The sequence below is a fragment of the Mytilus edulis genome, chromosome 1 (assembly GCF_963676685.1).
Source record: "Mytilus edulis chromosome 1, xbMytEdul2.2, whole genome shotgun sequence".
Taxonomy (NCBI): domain Eukaryota; kingdom Metazoa; phylum Mollusca; class Bivalvia; order Mytilida; family Mytilidae; genus Mytilus; species Mytilus edulis.
In genome coordinates this window covers 78,270,702-78,284,140 of record NC_092344.1, presented here as the reverse complement: position 1 = coordinate 78,284,140, position 13,439 = coordinate 78,270,702, and the positions used below count along the sequence as shown (strand labels likewise).

General features: G+C 32.8%; 1 protein-coding gene across 1 annotated transcript in view; it reads right to left on the bottom strand.

The window, feature by feature from the left end:
• Positions 1 to 465: 465 nt before the first annotated feature.
• Positions 466 to 13,439, bottom strand: part of LOC139491021 (TPR and ankyrin repeat-containing protein 1-like) — a 67,022-nt gene continuing 54,048 nt past the window's right edge. Inside the window, exons 26-30 of the mRNA XM_071278273.1 lie at positions 12,659 to 12,984; positions 9,301 to 9,465; positions 8,112 to 8,358; positions 3,576 to 6,703; positions 466 to 1,492 (exon numbers count right to left, since the gene is read on the bottom strand). Coding sequence (XP_071134374.1) covers positions 1,334 to 1,492; positions 3,576 to 6,703; positions 8,112 to 8,358; positions 9,301 to 9,465; positions 12,659 to 12,984 — 4,025 coding nt within the window. The 3' untranslated portion in view covers positions 466 to 1,333. The remainder of the gene's footprint in view (positions 1,493 to 3,575; positions 6,704 to 8,111; positions 8,359 to 9,300; positions 9,466 to 12,658; positions 12,985 to 13,439) is intronic.

The window sequence follows — 13,439 nt, the reverse complement described above, 5'->3', positions numbered from 1 at the left end:
TGTAGCAATCATCTTACAATATACATTTATTGTTTTTATCCTGCAATTAAACCATAATTGACAGGTATTTTTTTTTAAATCTGAAATTGTCTACTTAGGTTTTATATAGAAATCAACATAGTTCAACACAATCTGCAGAGGACCCCAAAAAGAACAATAAAGTTAAAATTACCGTTTGCTCACAACTTAAGTTAGACATTGAAACAAGTCTTCATTTGAAAATCTGTCATTTGCACAATAGTTGGCTGACTGCAGGATAAGTAAATTTACCAAGAATTTATTGACATCTGAATAGACCCAAGACCAAAATGTAATTTATATATTGAAAAAAACAGGGGTTACATAGTTCAAATACTAATTTTTCAAACAATTTTACAATTACAAGCTTGCTACATAATAACACTCATTTTATTCGCAAAGAGATACATATTTGAGCAAACTTTATATGACAATATATAATATTCCTTTTTCCCCAAACTTTTGAAATACCACACTAAGAAAATGGCATTCAATTTTATTTAAACTACAAAATGTAATTATTACATGTATTTCTTTAAATTTTCTAACCAATAAAACAAAATTCTAAACATTGTTATTTTTATAATACAAAAGGTTGCAAACAATCATATAATATATAAAGATATTGGTATTTTAAAGGCAGTTGCTTTGAATTATAAAATTTGGATGTATTTTCAGTGGTCAAACTAATGCTGCAAAAGGTATAATGATACTACATGAGACAGAGTGGTCCTAACATGTGATACAGTTCACATTTTGGTTGTGTAAGCATTACTTTCCTTGATTTTGCATTTTCTTCATTGAAAAAACCCCATCCCCATTAAAATATGTCAATCTGTTTCATTAAATCAAAAACGATAAGTAGGTGGTCAAGTAATCTTATTTTATTGTAAAGACTGTGAATATACCTATGAATTATTTTACCAAAAATGTAAGCAAGGTTTTTAAATAATCAAAATACAAGGCTAAACATGGATGTTTTCATATCCTTTTCATTTAGGGGAAATTGTGACTTCTCACCAATCCTTATTAACAATGATCAAACAAAATAGTTTGAATCCATCAAAAATGTGAAAATAATTAACTTATTTTTTTTATAGGAACTCAAATATATTCCATATCAAAATGAATAAATGTGAATATAAATCATTCCATATTTCAAGATTTCATTCACTAAATAACAATTTGAAAATTCCATCAAAGTTAACAGAATGTGTAACATCTTTATCAAATATAAATGAAATATCAAAATAAAAGGCAAGCTTGCTTTACAGGACGGTGTTTATAAATCTTTTGATCCGATTCGTAAGATGATTTATTTTCCACGTCTTTTTCCTGCCTGTTTGTACTTGCTATTGTAATACTCTTTGATCTTTGGTTCATCGACCACTGGCTCCAAATCTTCATAGTAGTCAGTATCATCGTAATTGTCTTCATGTCCATATTGCTGAACAGGGGTCTTCTTTGTAGAGATCTAGAAAAACAAAAGTCGAAACCTTAGAACAAGCTTGCATTGATTTGGGATGATGTTGTTCCTGTGATTTTTTTGGCTCATGTTTGATTTCTTACTTTCATTTTTGTGTTGTTTTATTACTAGCATATATTAATATTTTAAATAGCAAACAAATAAAACAAGAGTGCACACTCTGAAATGTCTTGCCATCTTTACTTATATAACCATTGATATTATGTTGATACATTTAGAATTTTATTTTGAATCGCTCACCTTAATTTTTTTGGTTAAATCTCTCATCAATGATTATTTTGGCTTTTCAATTTATTTAAATGTTCTTTGAATCGTCATATTTTCTTCAAAAAGCAAAAAAAAAAAATCATTTTCTCCTATATTCTATTTTAGCCATAGGAGCTATGTTTCTTGACATACAAGGAAATAAAATATAAAATTTATACTAGACACTCTGAAACTCATTTAGCCTAAGTTTGGCTGAAATTGATACAGCAGTTTCAAAGGAGAAGATTTTTTAAAGTAAGTCAACATGATGAACAAATTGTGAAAAAAAGTCTTTAAAGGGCAATAACTCCTTAACCCTTTCCTCCATAATGACGCCTTTTGACGCCACCCCCTTTACTCGATAATGACGCCTTTTGACGCCTGTGCAGTACTTCAGTTGAAATGCTCTGACTACGAAATGTCTGGATCAGACTTAGAAAAAATTGTATCCAATATGAAAAGGATATCCATGAGAATATCTGAATTGAATTTCGTTGATGAAATATTTGTTTTCACAATGCATCAATACTTTAAACCTGATGATTTTTTTTTTATTGAAAAAATCCTATGCGAATCTAGTATGTAAAAAATAAAAATCCATGGAGGAAAGGGTTAAGGGGTCAATTGACAATTTTGGTCAAATTGACTTATTTGTAGATCTTACTTTGCTAAACATTTTTGCTATTAACAGTTTATCTGTATCTATAATAATATTCAAGAAACCTGAAAAACCAGTTACCCAATTCAGCTGAAAATTTCAGGACAGGTAGACCTTAATAATACTTTAACTTCTTGTCTTATTTGCTCTAAATGCTGGAGTTTTTGAGATATAAGCCAAAAACTGCATTTTTCCCTGTGTTCTAATTTTTGCCATGAAGGCCATGTTTTTTTACGAAATAGAAAATAAAACACAAACTTTATTTTATGCACCCTACTGATCATTCAGTTGAAGTTTGGTTGAATTTGGTTGAGTAGTTTTAGAGGAGAAGATTTTTTAAAGTTAGCAAATATGATGAACAAATTGTGAAAAATTGTCATTAAAGGACAATAACCCCTCAAGGGGTCAATTGACAATTTTGGTCATATAAACTTATTTGTAGATCTTACTTTGCTGATCATTTTTGCTGTTTACAGTTTATCTTTATCTATAATAATATTCAAGATAATGACCAAAAACTGCAAAATTTCCTTAAAATTACCAATTAATTGGCAGCAATCCAACAATGGGTTTTTTGATTCATCTGAAAATTTCAGGGCTGATAGATCTTGACCTAATGAACATTTTTACCCCATGTCAGATTTTCTCTAAATGCTTTCGCTTTTGAGATATAAGCCAAAAACTGCATTTTACCCCCATGTTCTATTTTTAGCCATGGCGGCCATGTTTTTTTCACAAAATGGAAAATAAAACAATCTTTATTCTAGATACCCTAAGGATCATTCAGCTTAAGTTTGGTTGTAATTGGTTCAGTAGTTTCAGAGGAGAAGATCTTTGAAATAGTTTACGATGACGACGGACGCCAAGTGATGGCAAAAGCTCACGTTTCCTTTTAGGAAAGGTGAGCTAAAAATATGTCATTGTTTAAAAATCCAGAGCCACAACTCCATGACAAATCACACAAGTTAAAATCATCAAAATCAAATCTAACCTCCTTTTTGTCTTTAGAATCAACATCAAATGGCTCTCAACTTATCAAATAAAAATAATTTAATTTTTTTTTTTAATCAATTCCAAGACTTATGTCATGATGAGCAACATATTGAAATTACTTCTGGCCTATTTTAAATCATTTTCATATGTGATCATAAGCAATATTATAATTACCTTTGATTGTAGTACGTATTTCTCCAAAACATAATCATAAATCAGCCTTCCATGTCCAATCATCTCTTTTACCATTTGATGAAGATGTTGGTCTCGCCAGTCTCTATTTTCCAAAATGTACTTAATTTGTTTAACAACAGTGTCGTATGATCTTGTTGTATGAGCGATTTCCAATGTATTGTCTGGATAAAGGTTCTTTATTTTGGGAGATTTGAGTTCATACTTTTCTATGAAGACTTTCATTCTATCAACATCTTTCCTTAGGTAGTTATTGTAAGAGTTCTGAAAGAGTTTGAACTCTTGCTGTTTGCTTAAATGACTTTCTGATCTCTCATGTTTTTGTAATAGAGTCAATCCACAATGATTTTCTGCTCTTTCTACATTTTCTTGTGATGTAGTTGCTGCTTGTTTTTCAGGTTCCCCAACAAAGCTTTTAATTCCACTAAACAGTTTGTGAAGAATGTTACCAGATGAAGTAGGAGAAGTAGGCTGATTGACAGAGTGTGCTAGACTGGGATATTCATTTTCTTCTAAGTCTTGTTCAGGTTCGATGTTTCTTTCTTCTGATTTGAAATACACTCCGCAAATACCACAAATTTTATCATTTACAATGATATCTCTGAAAATGTCAGTTGATCTAGATTTTTCCTCTTTTACCTGTTCTTTTTCACAAAGTTCCCTTAGGATCTGACAATTGTCTAGGAATTTGACATGTTTAAGGAAGTTGTGAATAATTTGAGCTGATTTTTTCTTCTTTAGTTGCTCTTCATATTCCTTGTGTTCTGCTCTTATTCTTTCTTTTTCTTCAGCGGATGTGGCAGTTTCTTCGTCATCAAAATTAGTTTGGCTAGCGATGAAAGTGTTTGGATTGACAAGGACCTCTTCAGTTTTTGTAAGGAAGAAGGAGTTGTTGAAAATTGACACATCAATGTCTGTATCATCTAATTCAATACCATGTCTACGACTCTGCCTTGACTGCCACCAGCAATGTAACAGTTTTTCCTCTCTCTGAACAAGTAAGGCTTTGAGACAAACCACAACATCAGATATGCCTTTTGCTGACTGTACACCTCTTACTGCTTGTGCTAACCTTTCTGGGCAATGCTCTGGTAGCCTAATTCTGCATATTTCTCCTATAACATGTGTTTCTGAGTCTGTATATACCATTCCCCCCATGTTACAGATAAAGACCAAACTTGCCACAAGCACCCTTTCTGCAATTGTTATACTCTCAATTCTTTCCTTTGAATATTCAAATTGCCTAGTAACATCCTCTTCTTCAATGTCATCCAATGGTTGATGATCTTTCATGCTTTCTGTCAATCTACGAAATGCTAATCGAATGATGTTTATTTTCCTGTCTGTACCTGCCAAAATACCCACAAGTCTCTCTGTTCTGTTTCTAATCAGATCCTGTTCAATAACATGATTATATCTATTGATAGCTTCAAAGGTAGGAACTCCCTGTTCACCAAGGAAACTGGCATCCACAAAATTAACAATGGAAAGGTATGATGCTGGAATGACGAAGGACATATGTTCTCTGGTTGTAAATTTACATTCCAAACAAAAAGCTGTTACTGAAAAGAACTCAATCCACAACATCAGATTATTTAGATCTGGTAACATTGGTGTGTGATTCTTTCTTCTCTCTAACTGGATGAATTTGGAAAACTGTCTTAAGGCAAACTCAGGATTATTGTTTGTGCTTGAAAGGTATTCATAAGCCTCAAGAAATCTTCGCACCAAGCAGTGGACTAAATCCTTTTCTAAGAGAAATCCTAACTCTTCTAAGTATCTTGTGGATATGTGTTCATTTCTATACTCAGAAAGGAGGTCCTGCTCAAATTTCTTTAAGATGTTGTGAAGAGGTATTGTTGAAATGTTAAAGAATTTGATAATAAAGATCATATTCATGAAAAGCTCTACATTTTTCTCTCTCATTTTATTGTTTTTGTCTCTGACTCTGTCATAATTTGTTCCCAACATTCTCTCAAGCTGATCTCTTACATGATAGTACCTCTTTTGCCCTATCATTTTCTTCAAACGCAATGCTTCACTACTTGTTGATATGGTAATACCTTCTTTCTGACTGAATCTTGTGTATATACTGTTCAATAGAAGCTTACAGGACATGTAATCATTTTCTTTGGGATTAAGGAATGTTTCTTGTAGCCTCTTGAGCTCATCAGGCATTGCGGAAATTCTTTTTGCCCCAGATTGAACATAACTTTCCATTTCAACAAAAAGTATATCTAGCTCAATCAACTTTCTAAAGTTGGAATCTGACAGCTGGTTGTGTTGTCCTCTGGAACATGGTGTTTGACACTGGTCCTTAATACCAATACTAAACAGTGAACATTCTCCCAACATCTTGTGTTGTCTTTCAAACTCTAAGCACAATAGTTTGTACCAATGTTTTCCTTTGGTCAATAAATACTGTGCAATACTAAATCTGGCCTTCTGGTGTGAAATTTCAATTCTCACAAATTTTTCATTAATGTTTGTACCTTGGGATTTCAATACTCCAAGAATTCTTGGCTTCAATGTAGGGTTATATATCAATTCTGTGTTAGTTTTACTTTCCAAACCGTAAAATCTAAGTATCTGATCTAGCCTCTGCTTGTCCTCCAAGCCTGGTATAATCATGACTTTCAGGACACCATATAAATTTTCCATGCCTTTGACAACCTGGAACAAATTTTTCCGGTCAGTGAGGTTGGAGTTGTTTACCATCCAATTCATACATTCCAGCTGAGCAACTTCATTTCTGTATGGCTTGGCTTTATTGAAGGCTCCCCAGGAAAGATTTATACGAGTCGTGTCATGTGTCAGTTGACCAAATAAAAGACTAGCTTCTCCTGCTCCATTCTGGGGATCTCCAAACTTGTAACAATTTTTATCTTGCAAATTTTTGAACAGGTCGAAAGCTTCTTTCACTTTTTCAACAACTTCATCTTTCTTGTCAGAAATTGCACTTCCATCTAACTGAATGCTTGTCTGAATTTGTGCTTCTACAACCAAACAGTAACCAATCCAATCCTTTCTACCTAAATCTCTAGCCAATAGCAGTGCCTGATCTATCTGTCCTTGGTCTATATATAATTGGGCAGCCTCATTTTCTTGTCCTAAAATAGAAAATAATAGTAGACAAAAGGAAAAGGCAGTAAAAAAGTTTCATCATATAAGTTGAGAAAAACTCACTTGACCCTTTGCGTTGGGTGAGCTTAAAAGTGGGTTTATACCTATGACAGTGATTATAGATATAGGAAGATGTGGTGTGAGTTCCAATGAGACAACTCTCCATCCAAATAACAATTTATAATAGTAAAATTGAGAATGGAAATGGGGAATGTGTCAAAGAGACAACAACCCAACCAAATAAAAAACAACAGCAGAGGGTCACCAACAGGTCTTCAATGTAGCGAGAAATTCCCGCACCCGGAGGCGTCCCTCAGCTGGCCCCTAAACAAATATATAGTAGTCCAGTGATAATGAACGCCATACTAATTTCCAAATTGTACACAAGAAACTAAAATTAAAATAATACAAGACTAACAAAGGCCAGAGGCTCCTGACTTGGGACAGGCGCAAAAATGCGGCGGGGTTAAACATGTTTGTGAGATCTCAACCCCCCCCCTATACCTCTAACCAATGTAGAAAAGTAAACGCATAACAATAAGTACATTAAAATTCAGTTCAAGAGAAGTCCGAGTCTGATGTCAGAAGATGTAACGAAAGAAAATAAACAAAATGACAATAATACATAAATAACAACAGACTACTAGCAGTTAACTGACATGCCAGCTCCAGACTTCAATTAAACTGACTGAAAGATTATGATTTCATCATATGAACATCAAGTAAACCATTATAGGTCAATGTACAGCCTTTAACACAGAGCCTTGGCTACCACTGAACAACAAGCTATAAAGGGCCCCAAAATTACTAGTGTAAAACCATTCAAACAGAAAAACTAATGGTCTAATCTATATACATGATATAAAAAACGAGAAACGAGAAACATGTATAAATTAAATAAACAAACAACAACTACTGTACATCAGATTCCTGACTTAGGTCAGGTGCAAACATTTGCAGCGTATTGCTCTATGCACATCTTTTGGCAGTGTTTTACAACTGTTTCAAGTTTCATCATGAAACATCCAGCAATTAATCTTTTTTTTATAAATTTTGTTGTGTTAATGCCTTCAATAGCTTGCTATGTGGTATGGGTTTGGTAATTGTTGCTAAACTGTACAGCAACAATAGTTACTTACATATATGGCATTTGGCATCTGGTAGATAGTTGTCTCATTGGCAATGATATCAAATCTCCCTTTTAAATTAAGGTGGAATTGCCATTACAAGGCCTCTGGACATAACAACAAACAGACAGCTTATTCCTATAAACTCCCAAAGTTGTGTTGGTGGTTGGTATATAAAAATAAATATATGTTAGACTAAAAGCAGTATCGAACAGCATGACATTTGGAAATCTTTTGCACTGTAAAATTAAAAGCATCAAATGATTACCATTATCTCTGAGAATTTTCGCTGCATGTGACATGTATTCATTCTGATGGTTGTGATGCTTCCTCAAGAAGTCCACTCTGTCCTGGATACTGGACAATCTATTCAATGATGCTAACATCTTTCCAACATTTTTAGCAGTATGGTACATCCCAGCAGACATGTAAGCTAGTTGTTCCTCTGTGTGTTCTTTACGTGGAGCATGCTCCTTCAAATGTTGTGGTAGAACTTTGCCTTTCTCTTCAAATTCCTGTAGTAAAATAACAAAAAATCTTATTTAGTAATGCAACTTTATAGGAAAATTCACCAATCTATCACAAACAGTTCCTATCAAACTAACTAAAGCAGAAAACTTAATAATTGTGGAGGCTGGCACTGTCACCATTGTCACTGGAAAAGCAACACTTATTTCTTTCCTTCTATGTTAACATATTTTATGTTTCATAACATTGTGTTAAATTCAAAAAGATAAGTTAAGGAGGCTCGAGGGTATAAAAATTTCAGAAAAAATTAAACATTTGTTTTTCACTACAAATTTTATTTATTACCTTTTGTAGTTGTTACTTTATCATATGGTACAAAAATCAATCAAAACAATAAATTCGTGTTGGCCCCAGATGACATTTAAAATGTATACATCATTCAAAAAGTTCCAAATTATCTCCCTTTGGTGGGAAAATGCCCTTTTTTTGCTTTAAAATTGAAATATCTTTTTTAACTCATCGGTGACATATATTTTTTAATATAATTTCAATATAAGCTGTACTTAAACTAAATTATTGTAAAATTTGAGCGATTTCTGTAATAAATTTCTTTTTTTATTTCGATATTACCTATATTTCTCCTATTACTTCAACCACCTTTACAAAAATGTATGCTTCTTTCGAAGGGAGATTGTGAGAGCAAATGAACGGTGACCCCACTTTTTTATTTTATTTTTCTATTAACTATAAGATAAAGTTCATTTATAGAAAAATATAGAGAAATCCTTTATAAATGATTTAGACCCGCGAACCCCCTTAAATAGATCTGTCATTAACACCTGGGAACCGAATTTAAAATATAGTCTAAGGGGGATAACTTTTGAATGGTAAATGTCAATCAATCTAAAATCAAAGGACTGTGTTTTTTTCCATAACATTGTGTTAAGGTTGAAAATATACTTTTAATAAATTTTTTCCAATATGCATACCTTTTTCTGAATTCTGAATCTTTTGAGAGTATCAAATGCCATGTCATACATTTCCTGTTCGTACAAAGTATCTATAGCTTTGTCAAAGAATCCCAATCTCTCATAACATGCACTGCTTTCTATTGGACGTCTCAACTTTCTGTATGTTTCTGCTGCTTTTTCAAGCTAAAAAATAAAATTATATTTCACCAACTAGTAATATTGATGTAATTGTTGGTTCACTGTCTTAATCATGATATTTATTCAAATGCCTCCCCAAGTCTTCTACAACAACATACAATCTAATGATCTATGGAATTGTACATTTTAGCTGTATCAGGAACATATATAGCATGAATTTCTGCCACCCATGTTTTTTCTTTACCAATTTGTTTTCTTCCAAAATGACAGGGACTGCGCTGTGCGATTTTTTTTATTTCATCTGGTGACAAAATACGGCTGCTGGCGATATTTCTGGCGCCAACATTTTCTCAAGTTACAGGTAATCCATTTATCGGATTGGTCATTAATGATCATCCACATTAATTAATTCAAATGGAAATGGTCAATGGGCATTTTGTCTATTTCATTTGTTTAAATTGTTTTCATGATAATATTATAGCCTGACACAGCTTCTATATATCCTTCCATGAAAAATAAAAAGTAATCCTTTTGAAGTATAAATTTTACCATTTGAAATCGTATGTTTGACATCGTTAATTTATTGAAATATTTATATCAAACGCAGTTGATTAGTTGTAACAGAAAATCCACATCATTGGTTTGAAAAATGATGTAACTTTGACCTCTGTAGCAGAGTTGAAAAAATTAATGGGTCACAATATATTTCAGATTGTCTGTTGTTTTGATGACAAAGATTATTTTATTTTTTTAAATTGATCTTTAAAACTAGTTTTAATCCAGAAGAAAATAAAAACATTGCTTGACTGTACCTTAAATTGAATATCTATATCCAAATTTAATTAATTAAAGCTGTAATCGATGATCACAAATTGAATGCTTTGTTTACAATTGTTGAAAGCCATGTGCTTTTTGGCGGGAAAATTTCGGGAAACCCTCTCAACAGGAAACAGTTACATTTCATTGTTATTTATAGACAGTAAGAATTTCATTTTGATTGACTGCTAAGAATTATTCATGAAAAATCATAATTTCTTGGAGTGAAACTGATAATACTTTAATACTCTTCATCTAGGGGTGTGTAAAGTAGAAACTAGAGGCTCTTAAGAGCCTGTGTCGCTCACCTGATTCTATTTGGGATTTTGAAATAATATTAAAAAAATGTAAAACATTGTAACAGATACTTATAATGATGTTTTAGGCCAAATTTGGTTTAATATTGTTATGTTTGGTTTCATTTTATTCAGTAGTTTTCTTAAAGAAGACATTTGTATGTATTTCCTTTAGGGTACCATGTTAAACTAAGTCCCCTGTCTGGCAGCCATCTTGGATAATGGATCGGCTACAAAGTAACAAAACTTAGTCAGCACCTCATAAAGAACATTCATGCCATGTTTTGATTTCATTCCATTCAGTACTTTTCTAAAAGAAGACATTTGTATGTATTTCCCATAGGGTCCCATGTTAAACTAAGTCACCCGGCTGGAGGCCATCTTGGATGATGGATCGGCTACAAAGTTACAACCTTGGTCAACATATCATAAGAAACATTCATGCTATGTTTGGTTTCATTCCATTCAGTGGTTCTCTAAAAGAAGACATTTGTATGTATTTCCCATAGGGTCCTATGTTAAACTAAGTCCCCCGCTTGCGGCCATCTTGGATGATGAATAGGCTACAAAGTAACAACACTTGGTCAGCACCTCATAAGGAACATTCATGCCATGTTTGGTTTCATTCCATTCAGTGGTTCTCTAAAAGAAGACATTTGTATGTATTTCCCATAGGGTCCTATGTTAAACTAAGTCCCCTGCTGGCGGCCATCTTGGATGATGGATCGGCTACAAAGTAACAACACTTGGACAGCACCGCACAAGGAACATTCATGTAATGTTTGGTTTTATTCCATTCAGTGCTTCTCTAGAAGAAGTTCAAAATGTAAAAAGTTTACGACGACGATGGACGCCAAGTGTTGAAAAACGCTCACTTGGCCCTACGGGCCAGGTGAGCTAAAAAGGGGGAGGGGGGCTTAATTTTTTTTTTTTTCATATGGTTAAATAGATTTTAATTCTGAAACACTCAATGTGGTTAACAATTCCTTTATTATTTCCATCATAGTCAGAAACAAGCTACATGTATAAGGTATTTCAAAAATATAGTATTGCCTTTAAATAAAAACATTCTAGACTATTTATAAATTCTATTGGGCCTTGGAAAAAACTTTTGGGATATAAGCTGGCCTCTTATTTTGTTTTCTTCATTCAATTACCCATTTTTTCCTATTCTTTATATTTTAATTCAGACATTTTCTCTATTCTGTAGCATATACAGACCATAAGCTAATTTATATTCTTTTACATATGAAATACTGACAAAAGAAAATAAAGTACACATGTTGTTTTGTTGTATGTATATAAGATAAACGGACAGAAAGTCACAGGACAAAAAGTCACAGGACATAAAGTCACAAATTTGATAGGAAAAAAAATCACAAATAATTGTTTGACCGTTGTTGAATATATAAGAGAAAGATCTTAAAATATTTTCTTTTTATTAGATATATTTATATAAACCCTATGCAATAACTTACTTAGTATTACATGTTAAATGATGTAAAGTGCACTGGCTGAGTGCATACATTTTTTTAATTAAACATAGTTTAAATTTTTGTAGAAAAAATAAAGACTCTAGCTGGTTCTAAAGTTTGCTCCAAGTTTTCAAAACTGGCGACAAAATATAGAAGCTGGCAATTTTTCTGGCTCCAACTTTTTGGGAGCCAGAGCAGCTCCCGAATGAGTAAGATTATCATAAGAAACATTTATGTATTGAACTACATTGACCCATTCACTCATAGTTTTGGTCAATTATATTAGCATCAGCTTTATACCCAAAAGGATAATTAATTTCCACACATTTGAAAAATCTTTGTAAAATATTTTGTAGCCAACCATCTTTCTGTGTAAAACTATTGCTCACAGTGAAATATTTATGATAAGACCTCATAAGGAAAGTATTTTGACAATGTTTGTTGGCACCAGCTAACATGTTAAATCCCACTACATTCTGTGTTGTTAAGTCTCGTGTGGAGAGTTGTGTTTATTGGCAATCATACCACATCTTCTTATTTTCGAATGAACTACCTAGAGACATTTCAAATTCTCTCCCCACTTCCAGTTGTTCATACAGGACTTTTAAAAATAGCAGTTAGCAAAGTTTATAATAATGTTTATGCTCATACCTGACCCATTTTCTCATATAAATGAGCTAGAAGTTCCCTCTCTCTGGCATTCTGTAAGCACTTGGCAGCCAAAACCGGAAGGTTGACCTCTAAATACTGTTCTGCAGCTAACATAAACTCCTCTCTCATTTTTGCAGGGTTATCCTTTATTCTGGAGGCTTTCAGTGCCCTCTGATGAGACATTGCCACTTTCTCCATCAAAGGTTCACCTCCTTGTCGATAGCATTTAGCTGCTACTTCATACAAGTTATGTTTCATGAAGTCTTGTGCTCTTTTTAACCATTCTTCTGGGGTAGATTCTTCAGCAAACATTCCATTTGTGGATACTATAAGAATTATATCAAAAAGATTATCCCTTCAAACCTTGTAAAGCAATAACTGAGTTATGCCAATTTAATATGCATTTCATCTTTTAAAGATAAATTATGTTAACCATTATTAGGGATAAATAGGTATTTGCCATGTAACTATTTGTTCAGGTTGGTTAATCAGCAAGAAGGACCTAAAAATATAAAGTTCTGTCTAAAATAGTTTGCCTACAATGTGAAAATAATCATAAATTAATGTGGCAATCATTTTTATCATAGTGTAAAGTAATATTTTTCAACCTACCACAATTATAAATTAGCAGGCAATTAGCAGTTCTTAAAAGACCATTCTTTCCCTTATGGTGACAAGCAGTTACATAAAACTGAAGTCCAGTAAAGTTGCTTCTAGCATTTTCAAGCAAGTTGCTGACAGGTGAAAACTTCATTTGGCATATGTTTCTTAAACTTCAAGT